Source organism: Stigmatopora argus, chromosome 4 (genome assembly GCF_051989625.1).
Source record: "Stigmatopora argus isolate UIUO_Sarg chromosome 4, RoL_Sarg_1.0, whole genome shotgun sequence".
Lineage (NCBI taxonomy): Eukaryota > Metazoa > Chordata > Actinopteri > Syngnathiformes > Syngnathidae > Stigmatopora > Stigmatopora argus.
Genome location: NC_135390.1, coordinates 10,245,785 through 10,265,160, shown reverse-complemented (window position 1 = coordinate 10,265,160; position 19,376 = coordinate 10,245,785). Strand labels below are relative to the sequence as shown.

At 40.9% G+C, this 19,376-nt stretch overlaps 1 protein-coding gene across 1 annotated transcript; it reads left to right on the top strand.

Annotated features, from left to right (window-relative positions):
• Positions 1–426: 426 nt before the first annotated feature.
• virma (vir like m6A methyltransferase associated) lies at positions 427–18,784 on the top strand. The gene is made up of 27 exons (XM_077597992.1): positions 427–557; positions 920–1,032; positions 2,228–2,314; positions 3,337–3,385; positions 3,660–3,822; positions 3,907–4,035; positions 5,086–5,289; positions 5,655–6,379; positions 6,552–6,689; positions 6,820–7,046; positions 7,763–8,290; positions 8,360–8,514; positions 8,579–8,661; positions 9,385–9,478; positions 10,632–11,020; positions 11,170–11,325; positions 11,865–12,100; positions 12,893–13,142; positions 13,598–13,815; positions 13,909–14,041; positions 14,912–15,055; positions 15,133–15,287; positions 15,411–15,507; positions 16,126–16,292; positions 16,366–16,715; positions 17,944–18,090; positions 18,173–18,784. Exons 1-27 carry the CDS (start codon positions 495–497, stop codon positions 18,385–18,387), a joined length of 5,415 nt encoding a protein of 1,804 aa, XP_077454118.1. The 5' UTR covers positions 427–494; the 3' UTR covers positions 18,388–18,784.
• The last annotated feature ends 592 nt before the right edge of the window (positions 18,785–19,376 follow it).

Sequence of the window (19,376 nt, the reverse complement as noted above, 5' to 3'; positions counted from 1 at the left end):
TAATAATTATAATAGTAAAAATGCTACACAAATATGGCCTACATTACCTAAAATGTGACGCCCGTATTGATGTGCAAATTATAATTGTATTATTATTTTTTCATGAATGAAAAATATACTATAAAATGAGTAAAAAACAGGAATACAATGATCATGGACCTTCTAATGCTTTAAAGTGGATTAATATGAATATTATTTTTACCTTTTTCAAAGATGATATACACCTCTGCTATTAAATTGGCCTTTTTTTACAATTATTTTTTGACTTTTGTCTATGATACATTTCATTATAATGAATTAGCATATAATGTAGTTAAAAAACTACATGTGTTTTGTGTTTCTGTTTGTGTTCTATTCCTGGATTTCATATAATATACATAAAACTATTTTGATACAAATTTCACACCCTTTGCTGTTACGCGGAAGACGCTCGTGTCCCGGAAGTAGTAACCTAAGGCGGATGTTGACCCCGCAACAACTGGTAGCTGAAAGCAATGGCGGGGGATTCCACCACTGAGCTTCTCTTTTTGGACACTTTCAAACACCAAAGCGCAGAGGTAACCGTGCAATTTATTGTATTAAAGCTCTACAGCCGTTTGCATTTAATACGCTCGTCGTATCTATGCCTGTGTTCTTAAATCGGCAGGTGCAAGATTACGGCTAGCAGGCTAAAGTTAGCATTTTTTGCACGGAGACTATGAACATTAATTATCGATGATCAAAACCATTCTCGCCAGCAGTTTTGTTTATTACATATGATATGTAATTTCTCTTCCGTTTGTATTCTAAATAGTGCAAGAATGCTCCCTGTAGAACTTTTTTTGTCTTTGTTTACTTCCGATCACGCTTTCCTGTGTTGTTGATTGAATGTACCTTTGTAAACATTGACTGTTAGTTTCTTGTGTCCGTTCACGCACAGTTTACCAACGTGGATGTGGTGCGCTTCCCCTGCGGTGTGATTATCACAGAAGTCCGTGTCATTCCTCCTGGAATCAAAGCACATAGCAATTTGTCGGATAGCAGGGCATGCGGGTAAGACCGATACATTTATTTTACTAATTTTCAACCTCATTGACGTGTTTTACAATTAAAACTCCGTCTATTATTGTTTTCTATCGCTCGTTGAAACGCCCCACCCCCCAAAAAATCATTTAAACAAATGTTACCCTATTCACAGATTATATGATGTAGTAGATAGTAAAAAAAGGATACATATAATGATTTTATTGATTTGCAGTGATAGTCATCCAATCCATCTCGACAGGGAAGAGATGGCAGTGAATAATCCCTTTCATTCCTCTCAGTCAAATTGGATTGGACGTCCATCACTGTCAATGACAGCCAGCGAATCAATGGATGACGTTTTGAAATCTCTTAACTTGCTCTCATTATTTTCTGTATGACCAAAGAAGTGAGTGTAGACATTTATACACTCAGCTGTATACTTTCAAGTTTCTCACCTTTGTATATGTGATTATTAAGTTAATGTGGTTGTTGTTTGATCCACCTCACATCTATTCCGGTATGTCGAGAGCAGTGTTTCCCAACCACGGTGCGCCATGAGCAATGGTCAGGTGTGCCGTGGGAAATTGCAAGAAGTCATGCAATGTAATATTCAGAGAGAAAAAAATATATAAATATAATGAGATTAAAATTGAACTATTACAAGGTTAAAATCAAAATATGATGAATGTTAAATTATAGATTTAAACTATTACAAGATTCAAATTGTGAAAGAGTCATTTTGTTGCTTATTTTTCCTCTAACATGAACCGGAAGTTGTTTGCTTTCTAAGGCATCAACTTTTGGCGACGTAGAGTCTGTGTGAGCACAACATTTTTTTTGGCGTAATATTAGGAGATTTAAGGAATATTTGGAGAAAAGTCATGAAATTCTGTGATTGAAAACATTACGTTACTTCTTTTTGCATCACTCCAACCGGAAGTTGTTCAGGGTTCGCAGACATCAACTTTTGGTGACAGTAGTAGGTCAGTGTGAAAAATTTGATTTTGGAATAATTTTGGAGGTTTATGTGATTCCTGCTGATAAAACTTTGATGAGAATGACTCCTGTTAATATAGACGACATAGTTTTAAATTAAAAGATTTTAAGATGGCGTTGTCCCTTGAGATATTTTTTCAATGCAAAAATTGTGCCACAGCTCAAAAAAGGCTGGGAACACAAAAGTTATTCACCAGTTTCATCAAAAGTATGTTTGGGTTTCTAGAGAGACATCCCCGCATGCTTTCCAACTGGAAATGTTCATCAATAATGTCCCCAAACAGAGCAACTCCAGCTTCAACAGACTTGGCAGGTGAGGACTACATTCTTTTTCTCCTCCTCCCTCACCGTCTTTTGTTTCCCTATCCTTATGAGCCTCTCCTCTTTTCACGTCTGTATTTCCTCGGTAGATCTCCAAAGTGCTTTAAGATGCACGTGTCTGTCTGACCTGTTGAACCAGTCACCATAGCATCCAAACCTAATTTTCAGAGGCCAGTGGGGTGTGTGTGTGGTGTGCGTAGCTGAACACCCACCCATATTCAGGTTTCTTTGTTCTTATTTTGGCTAACTGGTCACACCTGAAACTCAACCTCGCCCTTGTTGCAGATGAGGATGACGCAGCACTCACCAGTGGTCTCGAGATGAGAACTGAACAAGTTCTATTTTTATCCACTAAACTAGAACAGGACTGAAAATACCGGTGCACCAGACTTTAAATGAATATCACTTAGAGTTGTTGTAAAATGTAGAAGTAATTCTCACGCCTTGTTTTGTATACAGGTTCTTCACCCTTTATATGACAAGTGACTATTTTTGACTGTATAAATAATTTTTTTTTTAAAAAGCGCTGAGATAAACTAAGGTGCGCTTCAACATTTGATATTTGGTCACTGGGTGTCAGTTCACATAATTCCCCCAAAATACCCCGCTGATTTTGATAATAATAAATAACATTTTGTTTAAAAATCACCCAACCATGCCCTCATTACTCCCCTCGAAGCTGGGGGCCACCCCCCCAGGGCCCCCAGTCCCCACTAAGCTTTGCCTCTGTTCAAATAGATTTAGAGAACAATAACAATCAGGTAATCGGACACTCCTATATAAATCTTTCTTACTAAATGTAGAACGAGCGACACATTTTCAGTTGATTAAACAAATTTGCACTAGTATGTGGCGCTTCTACGGTATACTGAATATAGTAGCATTTGTATGAATATGTAACTTAACGTCTCAGCGAGCTTAGTGGCTCGTTGCAGGCAGATACTGTGTAGCACCACATTCTAGTTTATGGTATAGAATGATTATTGAATATTCTCTCTTGATTCTTCCCTTTAGTCTGGAATATGATGAGAACAAGTCAATTGTCTTCAGACCCAGTGGAAAGGTGAGTTGAATAGAATGTGAACACACCTCATTTAATAGTTTTTTGGGATGTAACAAATTCTATTTCATGTGTTACCGCAACCTTTTAATTAACCGTGCTTAGAATGTTGTATAGGTGGGAAAAAAATTATGGGAAGGTTTTGGAATATAATTTAATATTTTTTTAGCATGTTTAAACTCTGTCGACTTTGATGGAAAAACTATTACAGTCTGAGGTAATTGTTCCTTTGAAAATGTCAAAGAATAGCTATTAAACTTGTTGTATTTCTGTTAAGGTGAACACAGATGGGCTGGTGCTGCGTGGCTGGTACACCACTCTGACCTTGGCTGTTTACGGGACAGCAGAGCGTTCACACGGACACGAACAAAAGTCACCTCCGCCGCCACCTCCCCCACCAGCTCAACAACTGTGTGGGCCGAAAAGACTTGCTAAACAAGGTGATCATCTTTCAAAAGACATACAGTGATCATCATGAGTTTGAGCAGATTATCCCTTACAATGATCAATGTTTTTCTTGGTAGAGTGGGAAAAAGATGACCAATACAATGGGAGCCCACCTAGACCAGCACCGCGAGGACCTCGCACTCCACCTGGGCCCCCGCCCCCTGACGATGACGATGAAGAGCAAGTCCAAGTGCCGGGAGCGAGCTGTAGGAAACATAATTGGAGTCCATTAAAAAAATAATAATAATCTTTCTATATACAGAAGTACCTCGAGATACGCGCTTAATGCGTTCTGGGACTGAGCCCACATGTCGATTTTCTCGTAACTCACGAACATTTCCCATAGAAATGAACTAACAACAAATTAATTAGTTCCAACCCTCTGAAAAAAACACCAAAACAAGGATATTGGATTAACAAAGTAACAAATAACTAGTGGTTTAATAGCACTAAAGTGTGTTTAATATTATTAAAATTAGACAGATTTCGTGGAGGGGAGAGAGGGGGGGGAGGCGAGGGGGGGGGGGACTTTTTGCACGGCAACGCGCTCGTAACATCACATAAACAAATTTAAATGAACTTGGATTACGATGCAGACACACTCAAAAATAAATTTAATCTAACTGCCTCCACCCTGACTTTAAGATGCAACCTATCAAGGGTTATTTGCTTTTGTCTTCCCAAAATGATGCACACAAATGTCCTCACAATAGGATAGCGCATGACCACTTGCCAACGAGAACTAGTATATGCACCATTCGCACTGACTAACGGGGAAAAAAAAGTTGCGGGGACAGAGACAGTGCCCATGATGTTCTTATGAGCAGCCTTTCCCGTCCGCTGTTTGTATATCAAAATCTATCTCGTATCTCAAGATAAATATTGGCTCAAAATTTTACTCGTATCTCAAATTGCTCGTATGTCGAGGTACCACTGTACTTCATATTTTTGTTAGAATTTAGGTGCTTGTTTTTCATGGCTTGGTACAATTATGGAAAGGAGAACCATAATTGCCAATGCGCTTTTCTTATAGTCATTATCATGTAAATCCTATGCCATGTCAATCAAATTTTCCTCTTTCGACTCAAGCAGTTGATGACAATTGCTCATTTACTTCCAACTCATGTACTTTGAATCCTTTACTTCACTTAATAATCACAGGTTTTTTTGTGGATGTGCATTGCGTTTAGCAACCATGGTATGAGAAATGAGATGTTACATGGTTTTGCTAAATGTCTTGACCATTACATCCGCAGTGAGCGCAGTTAAAGACGAACCACGCGAAGGCCGTGAGGACTACCTGGAGGCCGTGTCTCCCGAAAGATCACTGGTTGCCGACGAACCGTATTCCGACGCCGACCAAGAGGAGGCCGAGGACGAAGAGGAGGAGCAAGAGGAGGAAGACGACGCGCGGACGGAGGGGAGCGCGCCTGAAGATGAGGAAGAGGAGGACGATGAGGGTGAGGATGAGTAGATGGGGGGAATGTAAGGGAGTTGTTTGATGGGAGAAGTACAGTCTCCAATCTCAAGTGTACACAGAATGTGAAACCCATTTGAGATACACCATCAATTGTTCACAACTGAGTCCATATGGGATTAAGTTTTAAAAAAATGGACAGATTCGCTTTGGCATGCCACCTTGTTTGATGTCCTCAGCTAACCAAGTAGTGAATAGGGAATAGGAATGAGTAAACAGAATACAGGCTATGTATTCTCAAATGAGAAAGCGAGAATACATAAGTGGATATCTTAACATAGATCAAGTACCATCTTTTTACATGCAAAACAACCACCTGCCTATACTGTGTCAATTATTTTTGTCTAGGGGATGATGGCTATGAGCAGATTTCTAGTGACGAGGACGATCTGGATAATGGCAACTTTAAACTACCTTCCTTTGACATGGACTATACACCAGAGGACCTCGCATCTGTTCCGCCGGTCCAGTTTGACCCCTATGAACGAGAACTCCGACCGCTGGTCTACTTTACTCCCCCGTACAAAACGCTCTTTGATACCCAGATTGAGAAGCCCGTTAAAGAGGAGCCCAAGGACGCCAGTAACCCGGAGGAAGCGGGAAGTGGCGAGGATACCGATGCGGTTACACAGTTGAAAGAGCTGCTCGAAAGTATCGGGGAAGAAAGAGATGTCCGCTGGGTCACCGCTCTGGAAGAAGCATCAGGACTTCTCGCCAAGGCCTTGACACGCATCAGTAAACGGGGCCAAGTGGAAGAGCACGTCACTGTTTTAGCCCAGTGGACTCTCCAAGCATTAAGTATGGACATTGCCCTTACGCAACCAATTGCTGTGAATCTCAGACAATTAAAAGCAGGCGCCAAATTAGCCTCACATCTAGCAGAGTGCCCTCAGGGCCTGAAGACGCTGCTGCACGACGGGGCCCTGAACGTCCTGTTGGAACTTCTCCATAGGGACCATGTCTCCTCTACTTTGAAACTTAGTCTTCTCAGGGCACTTGATGCTTTGATTAGCTCTCCTGTTGGCGTAGAGGCTTTCCTCAACGCTGCAGATTCAGAGATTACTGGCTATCAGGTTAGCAGCAACTTTGTTCGAAATCAGACTGTGGCTAGATGATAGAGCTTTTTTTTTGTTTCTCAAATCTATTTTTATTTCATAAAAATCCTATGATTAATTAAATAATGAATGCAATTTTTGGAAAATAACTTATATTTTCCTTTTATTTTTAAATTCCTATCCTTCACAGCGTTTCGTGCAACTGTTCTTGCGAGATGAAACTGTGAGAGTCATTACTGCTGGTAACGCCATTCTCCAGAAAAGCCACATGTTTGAGGTCCTGCTCGATCTACGGCGTACAGCAGCAGCGTGGAGTGAACCACAGCAGGTACTCACATGCAGCAAGCAAGCCTTTTTTTTCATCTTCAATTAATACGCAAACTAATAGTCTCACGAGAAGATCATGACTTAAACTTCAGGACAATACTTGGACAAACTGTTTCTGCAATCTTTTTCAGGATGAGATCGAGGATGCCGAAACCCCCATGGAGGAGGAACCAGCCTTGAGCTCCTCCGCTGTGAGCGAAGCAGAGCTTGATCGCTTGGTGGGTTCTTTGGAGGAGTTGTATCAGCTGTTGGAGACCGCCCCTAACTGCATGGTGCAGCCCCCAGGGAAAGCTTTTCCAACTTCCGTGAGAATAACAGGACCTCAGGAAAGAGATGATCCGTATCCAACACTCTATAGGTACACATTCTTAATCACCTGGTTGAAAAATATAGGCCAATCCAAAATTGGTGGACATGTGGGCTTACAAATCCTTGAGGAATAAACTTTTTTATTTTCTGCTACATAGTCATCAATAATATGTAATTTAACCATCAAAGGTTTGACTCATTTGGTTTACACCTACCTCAATAGTAATTGTTTTATTACATATTTTACATGCATAATATTTTAGATGAGGTGGATGGAAACATTCGATCAATGCTAAAAATATGAATAAGTAGACCACATTAAAATTTTGATATCAAGTCTGGCGTATTATGTGATGAATCGTGTAACTGCTAAAAAGGTCACACATTTTACGAATAATACTAATTAGAATGGTGATGGTATTTATAGCTTGTAATCTTTTTTTAAACATGTTCACAAGAGGCGACAACATAAAAATAATTAAAAAATTAATTGTTTTGAGATTCTTTTTTAGTTTTCTATTGGAGAATGGGACAAGAGAATGGCTACTCCACACATTGAATATTTAAAAAAAGTTATTTAATGGATTCCTTTCTCTTTATTTCAAATATTTATCAGGAGTACTCTTACTCAGAATTGACATTTTTCTATTTTGTATGGGAATTATTGAAAATTTCAGTGGTGAGATATAAAATGTTCTCCAATTATGGAATGACCCACATGTTTTAAAATAGAATTGCGGGGCTAATTTTATCCTTCATATTCAGGTACTTGCACGCATGTCATTTCCTGGAGAGCACATCGGTGATCCTTTCGGCCGCAGCGGCGGGCGGACACTTGGGCGTCACCCAAGCCGTGAGAGAGCTCCTTCGCTTCCTGTCGCTCACTCAGTCGGGTCTCCTCTTCCTTCTCGCTCAACCCACTCCCACCAACTTACTGTTGCGCCTTCTCGCGTCCGTGGCTGAAAACGATGGCGAAGAGACAGCTTACGCGGGAGGAGAGGGAGTACTCAATGGCCCCGGCTTTGGAGAAGAGGGCTTTGGCGTGTGGATCATGCAAGCCCTGCATGCTCTTCAGGGGGTTTCAGAACTCTTGAGCCATGTGACTATAGGGGGAGAAGGAGGAGTGGGCTTGGATGAAGGGGACAACCCGGAGGTCCTGGCTATGCTCCATTCACTTTATCTGATGACCTTCACCGCAACAGGGCGCAGTGCCGTGGCCCACGTTTTAAGTTTGGACAACAACTTCTCCTGTCTGGTCACGCTGCTGCAGCACTACAGCAAAGAAGGACAAAGGTGAGAGCCTCTTCTTCCCCTTGTTTCATATCTCCCATTTCTAATTCTTTCTGTGACATTTTCCTTTAGTGAAGCCAAGACTCGTAAAGCAGTGACGTATAACTACGCTTGTATGTTGGTCTTACTGGTGGTCCAAAGCTCAAATGAACTTCGGATGATGGAACAGCATGCTGCTCCACTGCTCTCTATTGCCAAAGCTGACGACTCCAATGCCAAGTTACAAGGTAAAAATGACACGTTTGGGAATTTGTGCTGTGGTGTTTTTGGACATTGATGGTATTTCTTCAGAGCTCAGCAAATGGTTGGAGCCTTTGGAAAAACTGCGCTTTGAAATCATCAGCATCTCGCCACTTCTAGACTATGTCAAACAGGTAAAAAAATCCTCTTTAGATCTCAAGTCAAAGCGAATACACTGTAAAACCTACGTTTCTAACTTAGACAAGGGGCGTCAAATTCTTCTTTGTGTAAAACCTACGTTTCTAACTTAGACAAGGGGAGTCAAAGTCTTCTTTGTCATGGGCCACATTTGAGCTATCCTTTCTATTGGAGGTGTATTTTATTTTTATTGCTAATACTCATTTTATGTCTGATAGCCACGTATTATTTATTACAAACCGAATTCCAAAAGTGGGAACGCGATGCAGATTGTCAGTACAAATTGAATGCAAGGATTTGAAAGTGTCAAATTACATTTTGTTCCGAATAGATTGGATAACAGAAAGGTTAGTGTGAAGATATTTTATTTGAAGGGAAAATTATGTTGATTTTGGTCGCAACAAATTTATGGACAAAGACATTTTTGAATTGAATTGAATGCCTTTATTGTCATTATATAAGTATAATGACATTTTACCAGTGTGATGCATCCCATCACCTTTCTTTAAAACAGTCTGCAAATGTTTGTCAACCAAGGAGACAGGCTTGGAAATAGGGTTATAAGTTATGAAATAGGAATGCTCTCCCATTCCATAAAAACTGCGTAACCATGCGACAAAGTATTATTCCCGTCGAGAATAATAAACACACATTCAAATTGAGCCTGCTTTAAAGTCATGTTTTATTTCAATTTACCGTTTTCTATCTCGTGTCTTCAGAATGTAGAAAATGTGCTGACTCCTGAGGGATCTGGATTGGTGACTGCTCTCAGAGTGGTCTGCCACATCGCCTGCGCACTGCCTCTTGTTGGAGGTACATATACTTAAGGGAATGTCTAATACTAGCTTCTCATCTCCTGTGTACCGTACCGTTCAAATGTTAGGCTTGGCTCTGATTGATTCAGCAGCTCGTGTCGTATTTTAACTCATTGACTGCGCTATACGTCTAATCCAATGTTTCCCAACCTTTTTGGAGCTGCGCCACACTTTTTGCATTGAAAAAATCTCAAGGCACACCACTAGCTGAAAATCTTCTAATTGAAAACTATGTTGCCTATATTAACATTATAAAGTCGTTCTGATCAAAGTTTTATTGACAGGAATTAAATACCCCCACACCACCAAAAAACGAAAAAATTATTCCAAAATATATCTCTCACACCAATCTTACGTCATCAAAGTTGATGACCCTGAACATCTTACAGTTTGACTGATGTTGTAGTAATTAATCCAACGTTTTTTTAACCTTATTTTAGTTTTTGACTTTTTCTCTCAATATTCCGCAAGAAGTAATATGCTCACAGAGACTTTACGTCACCAAAAGTTGATTCCCCTGAAACTTTTTTGCACGGCAACACGCTCGTAACATAACATAAACAAATTTAAATGAACATGGATTAAGATGCAGACACACTCAAAACTAAATTTAATCTAACCTTACACTAAACTTAATTCTAATTTTGTTTTAAATGTTGATACCTTTCTTCTCCCAGGTTGGCTCTATTTACCCCGCCTCCACCCTGACTTTCAGATGCAACCTATCGAGGGTTGTTTGCTTTTGTCTTCCCTTCAAAATATTCCCAAAATAATGCACACAAATGTCCTCACAATAGGATAACGCACGACCACTTGCCAACGAGAAGTAGTATATACTCCTCTCGTATTAGCGAACACGCTCCGCCATTTGCACTGACTTACGGAGAAAAAAAACACTGAAAAAAATGCAACGCTCCGCCCAGTGCTCGTAGAGACATACACGAAAGAGTTGCGGGGCAAGAGACAGTGCCCATGATGTTCTTATGAGCAGCCTCTCGCGTCCGCTGTCTGCTCATATATCAAAATTTGTCTCGTATCTCAAGATAAATATTCGCTCAAAAATGTACTCGTATCTCAAATTGCTTGTATGTCGGGACTCTCGAATGTCGAGGTATTACTGTATATGTTCTAACTCACCACTGTTTCACTAGGTCAGCAAAGGGACCTGAAGTGGAGTCTCGCCTGTGTTCAGCTGTTCTCGGGCGAGGGCCTGGATACATGCGTACGCGTCCTGCAGAAGCTGTGCAGTGTTCTTCTGCAGCCGTGGCGCTTACACGGAAACATGGGTCCGATGCCTCAGCGCTGCATGATCTTCCACGTTAGCATTAGCACGCTGCGGTTGTTACGCACGATGCTGACGGAGCTGCTCCGCGGAGGCGCTTTCCAGTTCAAGGACACTCGCGTGGCCAACGTTTTGGTCATGCTCCACATGATAGTTTGCTCCATTCCTGCTTCGGGACGACTAGATGGGGAAGAATGCAGGGTTCAGGCTCTTATTGTGGATGTGTTGCTGACTTTTACGCACGGTGTCAGTGAAGAGGTGAGATTTGACAGGGAGCCCGCTGTCAATTGAGGACATGCTCTTTTTTTCTTACTAGATATGAAGGAGTTTTCCCATTTTATGCAAATGTGAAAATTGTTAACTTGGGTTAATATGGAATATGCAAGTAAGCGCTGCGTCTCTTACAGGTGACGCATACAGAGGAGTCTCTGGCCAGTAACACGTGGTCATTGATGCTAAAAGAGGTTTTAGTGTCATTACTCAAGGCTCCTGAAGGACTCTTTTCTGGTCTTACACTATTGTCCGAGCTCCTGCCGCTGCCCCTTCCAATGCAAAGCACTCAGGTATTTCAACTCGCCATAATAATCTCTTTGATTTGACCTTTTTTTTTTACAGCGTCTCCTTGAAAATTCCTGAAAGCATTGAATTGCTTATTTTAAAAATCAGGTCTTAATAGGGATTCAATGTCCTAAATCCCATTTCCAATTAACACCTAAGAATGATTAGTTAAACTATTTCTTTTTTTATCATTATGACTATGATGATTTTTATCATTTGTCCCTTTCATGATTTCTAGGCGCACCAGTTTGCGAGATTTAACTCATAACTCAATTCATGATTTTGTGGATCTTTTGCAATGTTTTTTTAATGTGGTAAGAATAAAACATAAAATTACGTGATATCACTACCTAATTCATTGCATTTCGTTAACGTCACTTAGCAATAACCTTACTAGTTGCGTCCTTTGGTTTTTCCTTTTATTTTCATGTTGGTTTTGTTGTGGAGTCTGTCTTAAATTTCAATCAAAATGAAAAAAATCTTGAATTTAATACGGCCTGAGTTGGAGGAACCCCTTTACATGTACATGTGGTTGGTTCGGCAGGTGTTGTCAGTGCAAGACGTCGCGGTGGCCTTAAACACAAGGAAGTTGTGGAGCATGCACATACGAGCCCAGTGGAAAGTGTTTTCTGAGGCTTTGCGGTGTGTTTGCGCCACTAGCTGCCCTCCGGTCTTGGCCATTCTCAGGAGAGTCTGTCTTCAACTGGCTGACCTGTCTTCACCCACCGCAACACTGATCATGAAGACCTTGCTAGAGCTGCTTATGGAGGAACTTCAACCGTAAGTGATGCACACTGACGTCTATTGGTGTCATATTTAGTAATCACATCCAGAAGAGGCCGGCGTTGCTGTGCGCTGTACTTGGGCGAGGTTGTTGGTACGCGGGTGGTGTTAGAATGCATCCATCAGACAATGGGCAACAGTTGGTTCGAGTGCTTGGGGTTTGATTTAGGACGTGCACGTGATATTAAGAGCCATATTTATATCTCCCTTATGCTTATCCTTTCAACGGTTCTAATGTAAAGACGATTTACGAATAATGGGTTTGTATTGTTTTCATGTAGGGTTGGAATGGAGAACTGTCAAAGATGGGTAAAAGTTTGGCACGAGGAGGTCTTGGGGGATGTTAGAACTTCTTATAGCGACAGGCGGCAATAAATAATGGGTTTGTTTTTTTTTTTTTGGGGGGGGGTTATATTTGCTGTTGAGAGACCCAAGTTCTTGAAACTCTGGGTTAACACTTATGACGGGAGTTTATAAACGTGTCGAATTTGGTGTGAATCGGACAATTTTTTGGGAACATTCGATTTTCAATACTTTTTGGCGGTGCTTTGACACAAAACGTAGCCTATGACACTCCCAAGCGCCTAAAGTATAACTGTTCAGCCATTTCAGAGTCCATAAGGATCGAACAGAAAATTGGCTTAGCCGTTTTGGAGTGCATAGAAAACGAACAGACACACCCACAGACAGATACGCACACGCATACAGGCAAAGATGCATTTATATAATAGTATAGATATAGATTACATAAATTGACACCAACAAATAAGACAAATGTTCCTCTTGCAGGGTGGAAGGCAAAGTGCCATGCTGGGCCCAAGTCTTGCGTCTGCTTTCTTTGACCGATGCGCTTGCGTCACAGAGGGCTTGTAAATGTGCCATGCTCCACCTGCTCTCTGGGTCAGTGTCTGGAGAAGAGCAGTTGGCAGAACTCTTCCCCATGCTTTTGCCACTTCTGGTACCCCCCGCCAACCCCTTGTTACAGCAACAACAATGCAGCGAACTCATGGGAACAATAATACAGTCGCTGTGTGATCAGGTAAGTTGTTTCAATAAAGCATGTCATAAGATCCCCCTTAAAGGTTGCCTTAATGTGAATAAGTATCGGGAAATAAGTTCAAAGCTTCAAAATGAACTACATATGAAATCAAAATACGAATTGAACAAATCCTTTGATCTGAACGTTACCCATGAAATTTACAGTGTCTGATTTTCAATAAAAGTGGATGCCTCTTTGCTATTATGTATTTGGATTTAATCTAATAATTTCTTCATGTACAAACAATCCATTTGAAGTGGGAGGGTTCGCAGCGAATGAATGTTCATTCGCTGCGAACCTCCTGCTTAAAATGGATTGGAATTTTACTAGTGACAAAATCATGTCAATTCACAGCAAAGGGATGAATGGATGCCACATTATTGGACATTTTTATTGGTACTGAAAGAGTTAATAATTGTACATTCAGGCTTTAAGGGGCGAATTTTCTTTTTCAGGACATTTCGCTGGTATTATCTCAAGGGGCTGAAAGCTGCGTGTCGGAGGTGGAACAGCTGGCAAATGCGCTTCCAGGCCGAGAAATGATGTTTTCTATTTGCAACTCCTTGATGGAGGTTTTGGGACATCAAGACAGCAGCGCCCCTCTTCTTCTCACCTGTATTAGGACCCTCACTTTCCTTACGGAGCATGACTATGGAGTTTACCACCTCAAAGTGTAAATAGAAATCTCATTTTTTTCCCCCAAAGTCGCCCAATTTGAATTTATTTTCCACTGTTTTAACATTTAAATGTGGTCTCCATGTTTCAGAGCTCTGAAGAAAAACAATGCAAGTTTATTCTCGCTCCTGAAGAGATTATCAATTCCCTTCAACAAGGATTCTGCAGACCTGCTCTCCCCTTTGTTGGACTTTCTTCGACAGATTATGAACACAGAACCAGCAGTAAGTATTGCTGGGATATTTGACTTTTGGGCTCAACTTTAAAATAAACCTCAAATGCACTATTTTAGTGTTTCTCAAACACAAGAATGCCACCATAAAGAAAAATCAGATTGTGCAGTAGCCCAAAATATGATGATTAAGGTTAATACAATTAGTTTTTATGGTTTATTCTTGCATTGCAACAAAACCCTTCAGATTTTAATCAAACAACATACAAAATACTATTACATGGAATTTTTAAGAAAATTTACATAATTTTCTACTGCTCAGATTTTTTTAAAAAAGGACAAAGGGAAAAGACTTGAAAATATTTGTTACTGAATAAGTCTGAGAGCCCAGTCCTTTTTCTCTTCTGTCACCCCACCAGGGACCAAATTGAATCTCAAATAAAACAATTTAAATGACATTTGAATATATCAAATATGAATTATTATTGGGAATGCACAGGAAGCACTCAACCCTCTCTGAACTAAGCTAACCATTGCTAAACACATCACCTATTACTTTACCCTTCTTTATTTGCTAGGTAAATTCTACTTTTGAGAAAATGCCAAGAACGTATTTACGATACAAAATTTTGTGATTGAACTATAAATTGAGCTAACAAAGAAATAGATCATTACCTATCGTTGATTGATATGTAGTAGAAAATAAGACAGCTCATTTGTTTTCATTGATTTTAAGTTCACATGCCCAGAATCTGCCTACTTAACTCATATTATTGTTTTGTTTTTGGCCCACAAACAGTTAGGGAGACCAGAAGCCATTTTATTGTCCTACCTGTAACGATTCAACCACTCTGACTTTCCTGATTATTTCTGACCCTTTGACAGTTTCTTATGTATTTTTTACTTTTGTGTCTTATTCCAGGGTCATGAAGAAGGTCAAGTTCCTGTCGTGGAGTCGTCCTTTGTTTCTCCTCAACGGTTGCTCAGTGGATCTGAGATGAAGGTTCTATTGCAGTGGGATAAGTCGGACTCTCATCCTCTATCAACATTTGAGACACAAATCAAGGTAGCTGTCCTAATGGCATTCTTAAAGAACATCTGTTTATGTTGATTCATATCAAAACCTATTTGTTTTCCTTTTAGAAACTCTGTAAGGAGGATGATTCACTGGAGACCTTGTTAGAGAGCGTAACTGTCTTGCAACAAACAGTGGAGGCTGCTTCAGATGAGCCTTCCGCGGTTGAAGTCGAACCCACTCTTCCACCACCTGAGACTCTTGCAATTCAGTTTAACCACAGGTATAGCAGCTGAAAATACATAAAAATAGTACAATGCACAAATGCTTGAATCTCCTATGGTCAACTTTTATTCAAATTAAACCTGACCTAACAAATTAATCATTTTGTTTTTATAATTCACAGGACCGTTTTTATGCTTTCCGAAGCACTTGATGAGCAAATCAAGGCTCTTTGGTTTTCTCCGTTCCAAACAGATGATATCGAGACAGAACTTGACATGGTGAGTTCTTCACTTTCTCTCCCACATTCATTCCCAATTCACTCTCCATGAAAGATTATCAGGTGCTCGTCAGGAAATGATGAAATTTAACATTTTCCCCATTGAAAATGAAGTTTGTTATTGCAAAACATTCTTTTCGTTTATCTTCTATGCCTAGAACCTTTACCGACAGGCCGAAATCTCATCTCATCTCCTTTTCTGAACCGCTTTATCCTCACTAGGGTCGCGGGGGGTGCTGGAGCCTATCCCAGCTGATTTCGAGCCAGAGGCGGGGGACACCCTGAATTAGTGGCCAGCCAATCACACAAGGAGACAAACAAACATTCACACTCACACTCCTGCCTAGGGGCAATTTAGAGTGTCCAATCAGCCTACCATGCATGTTTTGGGGAATGTGGGAGGAAACCGGAGTACCCGGAGAAAACCCACGCAAGCCCGGGGAGAACAGGCAAACTCCACACAGGTGGACCGACCTGGATTTGAACCCAGGTCTCCCACTGTGAGGCTGACACGCTAACCACTCTTCCGCCTGGCCGCCCCACAGGCCGAAATATTAAACATAATTTCACAGGATGGAGCTGTTCATTAACCAAAAAAAAATGTGTGTCCTTGTTAAAGGTGAAGGTAGATCTGGTGGGTTTGGCTCAGGAATGTTGTCCCGAACTAGACCTGAAGTCAGAGCTGGAGCGCTCGTTCCTGTCTGAGCCCACCTCGCCCGGTCACGCCAAGGCCCAAAAAGGCTTCCGACTGGGGAGACACAAGCACGAGACCTTCATTACATCCAGGTAGCACACATTTTCTCAGCTGTGTTGGAACACTTTTGACAGACCTAACATTGACGACCATATTTTTTGGCAGTGGTAAATCTGACTACGTGGAACCCGCCAAGAGAGCGCACATTATGGCGGCTCCACGCGGTCGAGGGGGTCGAGGAGGCTTAGGACAGAATTTCTGCAGACCTCATGACATCTTCCGTCAGCGCAAGCAGAACACTTCCCGTCCCCCCAGCATGCACGTGGATGACTTTGTCGCAGCTGAGTTCAAAGACATTACCACACCCATCGGACTTTTGCCACCTAAACGACCTCTGAAAAGTTCCCCCAAACTTCCAACAAGAGGACTTTTCACTGGCAACAGGGGAAGAGCCACCTTTCACAATCAGACACGCTTTTTCACTCCACCGCAGCCTAAAAGTGTATTACTATCTGGTAAGTCAATTTTCTTTTTCATTTCACTCCATTAGCTGCCTTTGTAGGTGACAGATGTTTATCTATTGTTGCTCTGAAAATGAACTGTTTTCACATTGATCACAACAAGTTTCGCATATGACTCTTGACAACATTGTAACTAAGGAGATAGATGAACAACCTTCCAACAGCTTTATTATTGATTAAAACATGTCATAAAAAATAATGGATTGATAATAAAAAGAAACGATTAGTTAAAAAAGAAATAATATAAATGTTTATGAAGGACAACAGGCATTTATGCTTATGAGTGAGCTTGGATCTGGAATGTTGTGAAAAAATACTATGCAGCAGGTGCATATGTAAAGGGTCATTTTCCAAAATCGCACAATACTTTGAAAGTATATTTTTTAATCGCTAAAGAGTCCAACATGAACAATTACTGCCCAGTCTAGTGTGGTAAGGAACGAACGAACTGCTAGCAAACACAAACAACAAACCAATTAATTCTCTATTTTCACAAACTTTTGACAATGTAAAATGACAAATCTGTAACAGTCTACAAGTATATAAGTCACACCAGCCAAAAAAATGCCTAATTAAGAAGGGAAGAAACACAAGTCGCACTGGAGTATAAGTCGCACCTTTGGGGGATATTAATTTGATGAAAACGAACACCAAAAACATGTCATATTAAAAGGCAATTTAAAATCAAAATAAAATAGGCTGAATAAGTGTACTGTATATTAACGTTACATGACTGACGTGCCTGGTAATGTCAGTAATGATGTAACATATTAAGAGTTATTCAGATAACTCTAGCATAAAGACCATGCTAACAAGTTTAGCGAACTATCAGTTTCACTCCAAATCACAAAATCTAATGAAATCTTCATCCTCGGTATCACTTTTAAACAACTCCCCCAACTGGGGAGGTAGACGATGCGTTAATACTAAAAAATGTGTTAATAATTTCACGCATAAGTCGCACCAAACTATGAAAAAAAAAAACTGACTTAAAATCCGAAAAATACAGTAACATTGCCTCCTTGTATCCGCATTGAACGCAGCAAGCACTTGCGAACACACCAAAGCGTGTTGCTTTCAGGTGCACCTCCGAAAGCGGGGATAAATAAATGTCCTGCTCGAGACTGTGCAGGACAGCAGACGAGACATTTCTCAATGTCATCATTACTTTTCAGTATCCCGCGTTGTCCAACCGAGGCAATAAAAGCGTCATTTTCCACAGGTAACTACCCTCGCAGGGAAGGGGGCCGAGGTTCATCGTGGAGTGCGCAAGTCCCCGCCGTCACTCACAGAGGAACCTACAGCGAGCCTCGCGGAGGTCAAAGCAACTTCACGCGAGGACCACTGCCCTCTCGGCAACTTCCTGCCAGTAAGGAATGACACGCATAGGCAGCTGGATATTGTACGTGCGAGGTGAGTTTCTAAACGTTTACCCTCTTCCTAACTTCCAGATCCGTATCGACTTGCTCCACGTGATCGTGTGCCACGTGGTCGAGGTGGCACCGGGCTGTCGTGGCTCAGCGGGGGAGGAGGCGGAAACGTGGGAGGCGGAGGGGGAGGCGGCGGAGGAGGCGGTGGAGGGAGAGGCTCCCAGGTGGGCAAATTTAGCGGTGGGGGAGGGAGCGGAGGCGGCAGGGGACGACACGTCCGCTCCTTCACCAGGTAAACCCGCCAGGGTGTGGACTGAAAGCCAAATGGACCAAGTTGTTTGATCTCCATGGAAATATGTCTGTGGTGATGTTGTTGCTTTTGTGTTGTTTTATTATTACGGACTCTAAACTAGAGGATAAAGGTCTTTGTAAGTAAGTGGCTTTGTGTTTCTATTCATTCATTTATACTTGTCGAGCACTACTATACCAAAGCACTTGAGGGACACCATGAACTTGAGAAATTTAAAATATATAGTATCTGTATAATGTACTTATTTTATTATTACCAGTACATACTTGGAAGAAGTAACTTTTGGTTTTATTTTGAGTAAAATATGACGTCTTTTTCGAAGAAGTTTCCAAGTATGCTTCCTTCCTATAAGGCTAAATAAAGCTTGATGTATAAAAATGCAAGCAACGAGCCAATTGATGACACTAATTAGGTTAATTTTATAGGTTTATTCACAGTTAAACTTAAGTCTTAAAGAGAGATGTCACATTTAAAACATGTCCCATTCCCAGTATTGCTCCTTAAATTCTCTTGGACTGTTTTAAAGAAAATCTTTTGTCCTTACGCCAGTCTACAGATGACACACATGCCCACTAGAGCCATATCTGCTGCAAGTAAACATTTTAATAAAGAGAATTATGGTAAACTTCAAGAAGCAACAGGCCTGTTATTTTACGCCACCTGTCATCAGCCATGACAGCTTGACTGCAATGGGTGTAAGTTGACATTTACTCTTATATTTAAAAATATATATATACGTAGGTACATTGACTCATTGTTATGTGTTGATTGTCATTCAACATTTTCTATATTACACCAAAGATAGTGTCAGTTTAAAGCGGGGACCACGCTGCTCCGCATTCAGAAAAATGTTGCCTTATTATTTGTTATTGATTCAAGTTTGTCAGGGTTGTGAACAAGTGTCTTTACCTCCACCCAATCCAAAATGTATTCATTTTTTATTTGACCTTACATGACCTTTAGAGCCAGACTTTA

What these genes read in the sequence shown, in the direction of transcription:
- virma (XM_077597992.1), top strand. Translation starts at nt 495, where the DNA reads ATGGCGGGGGATTCCACCACTGAGCTTCTCTTTTTGGACACTTTCAAA. An exon ending in TACAGTCGCTGTGTGATCAG is followed by an intron (nt 13,143 to 13,597) that starts GTAAGTTGTTTC and finishes TTTCTTTTTCAG; the next exon opens with GACATTTCGCTGGTATTATC. An exon ending in TCGAGACAGAACTTGACATG is followed by an intron (nt 15,508 to 16,125) that starts GTGAGTTCTTCA and finishes TCCTTGTTAAAG; the next exon opens with GTGAAGGTAGATCTGGTGGG.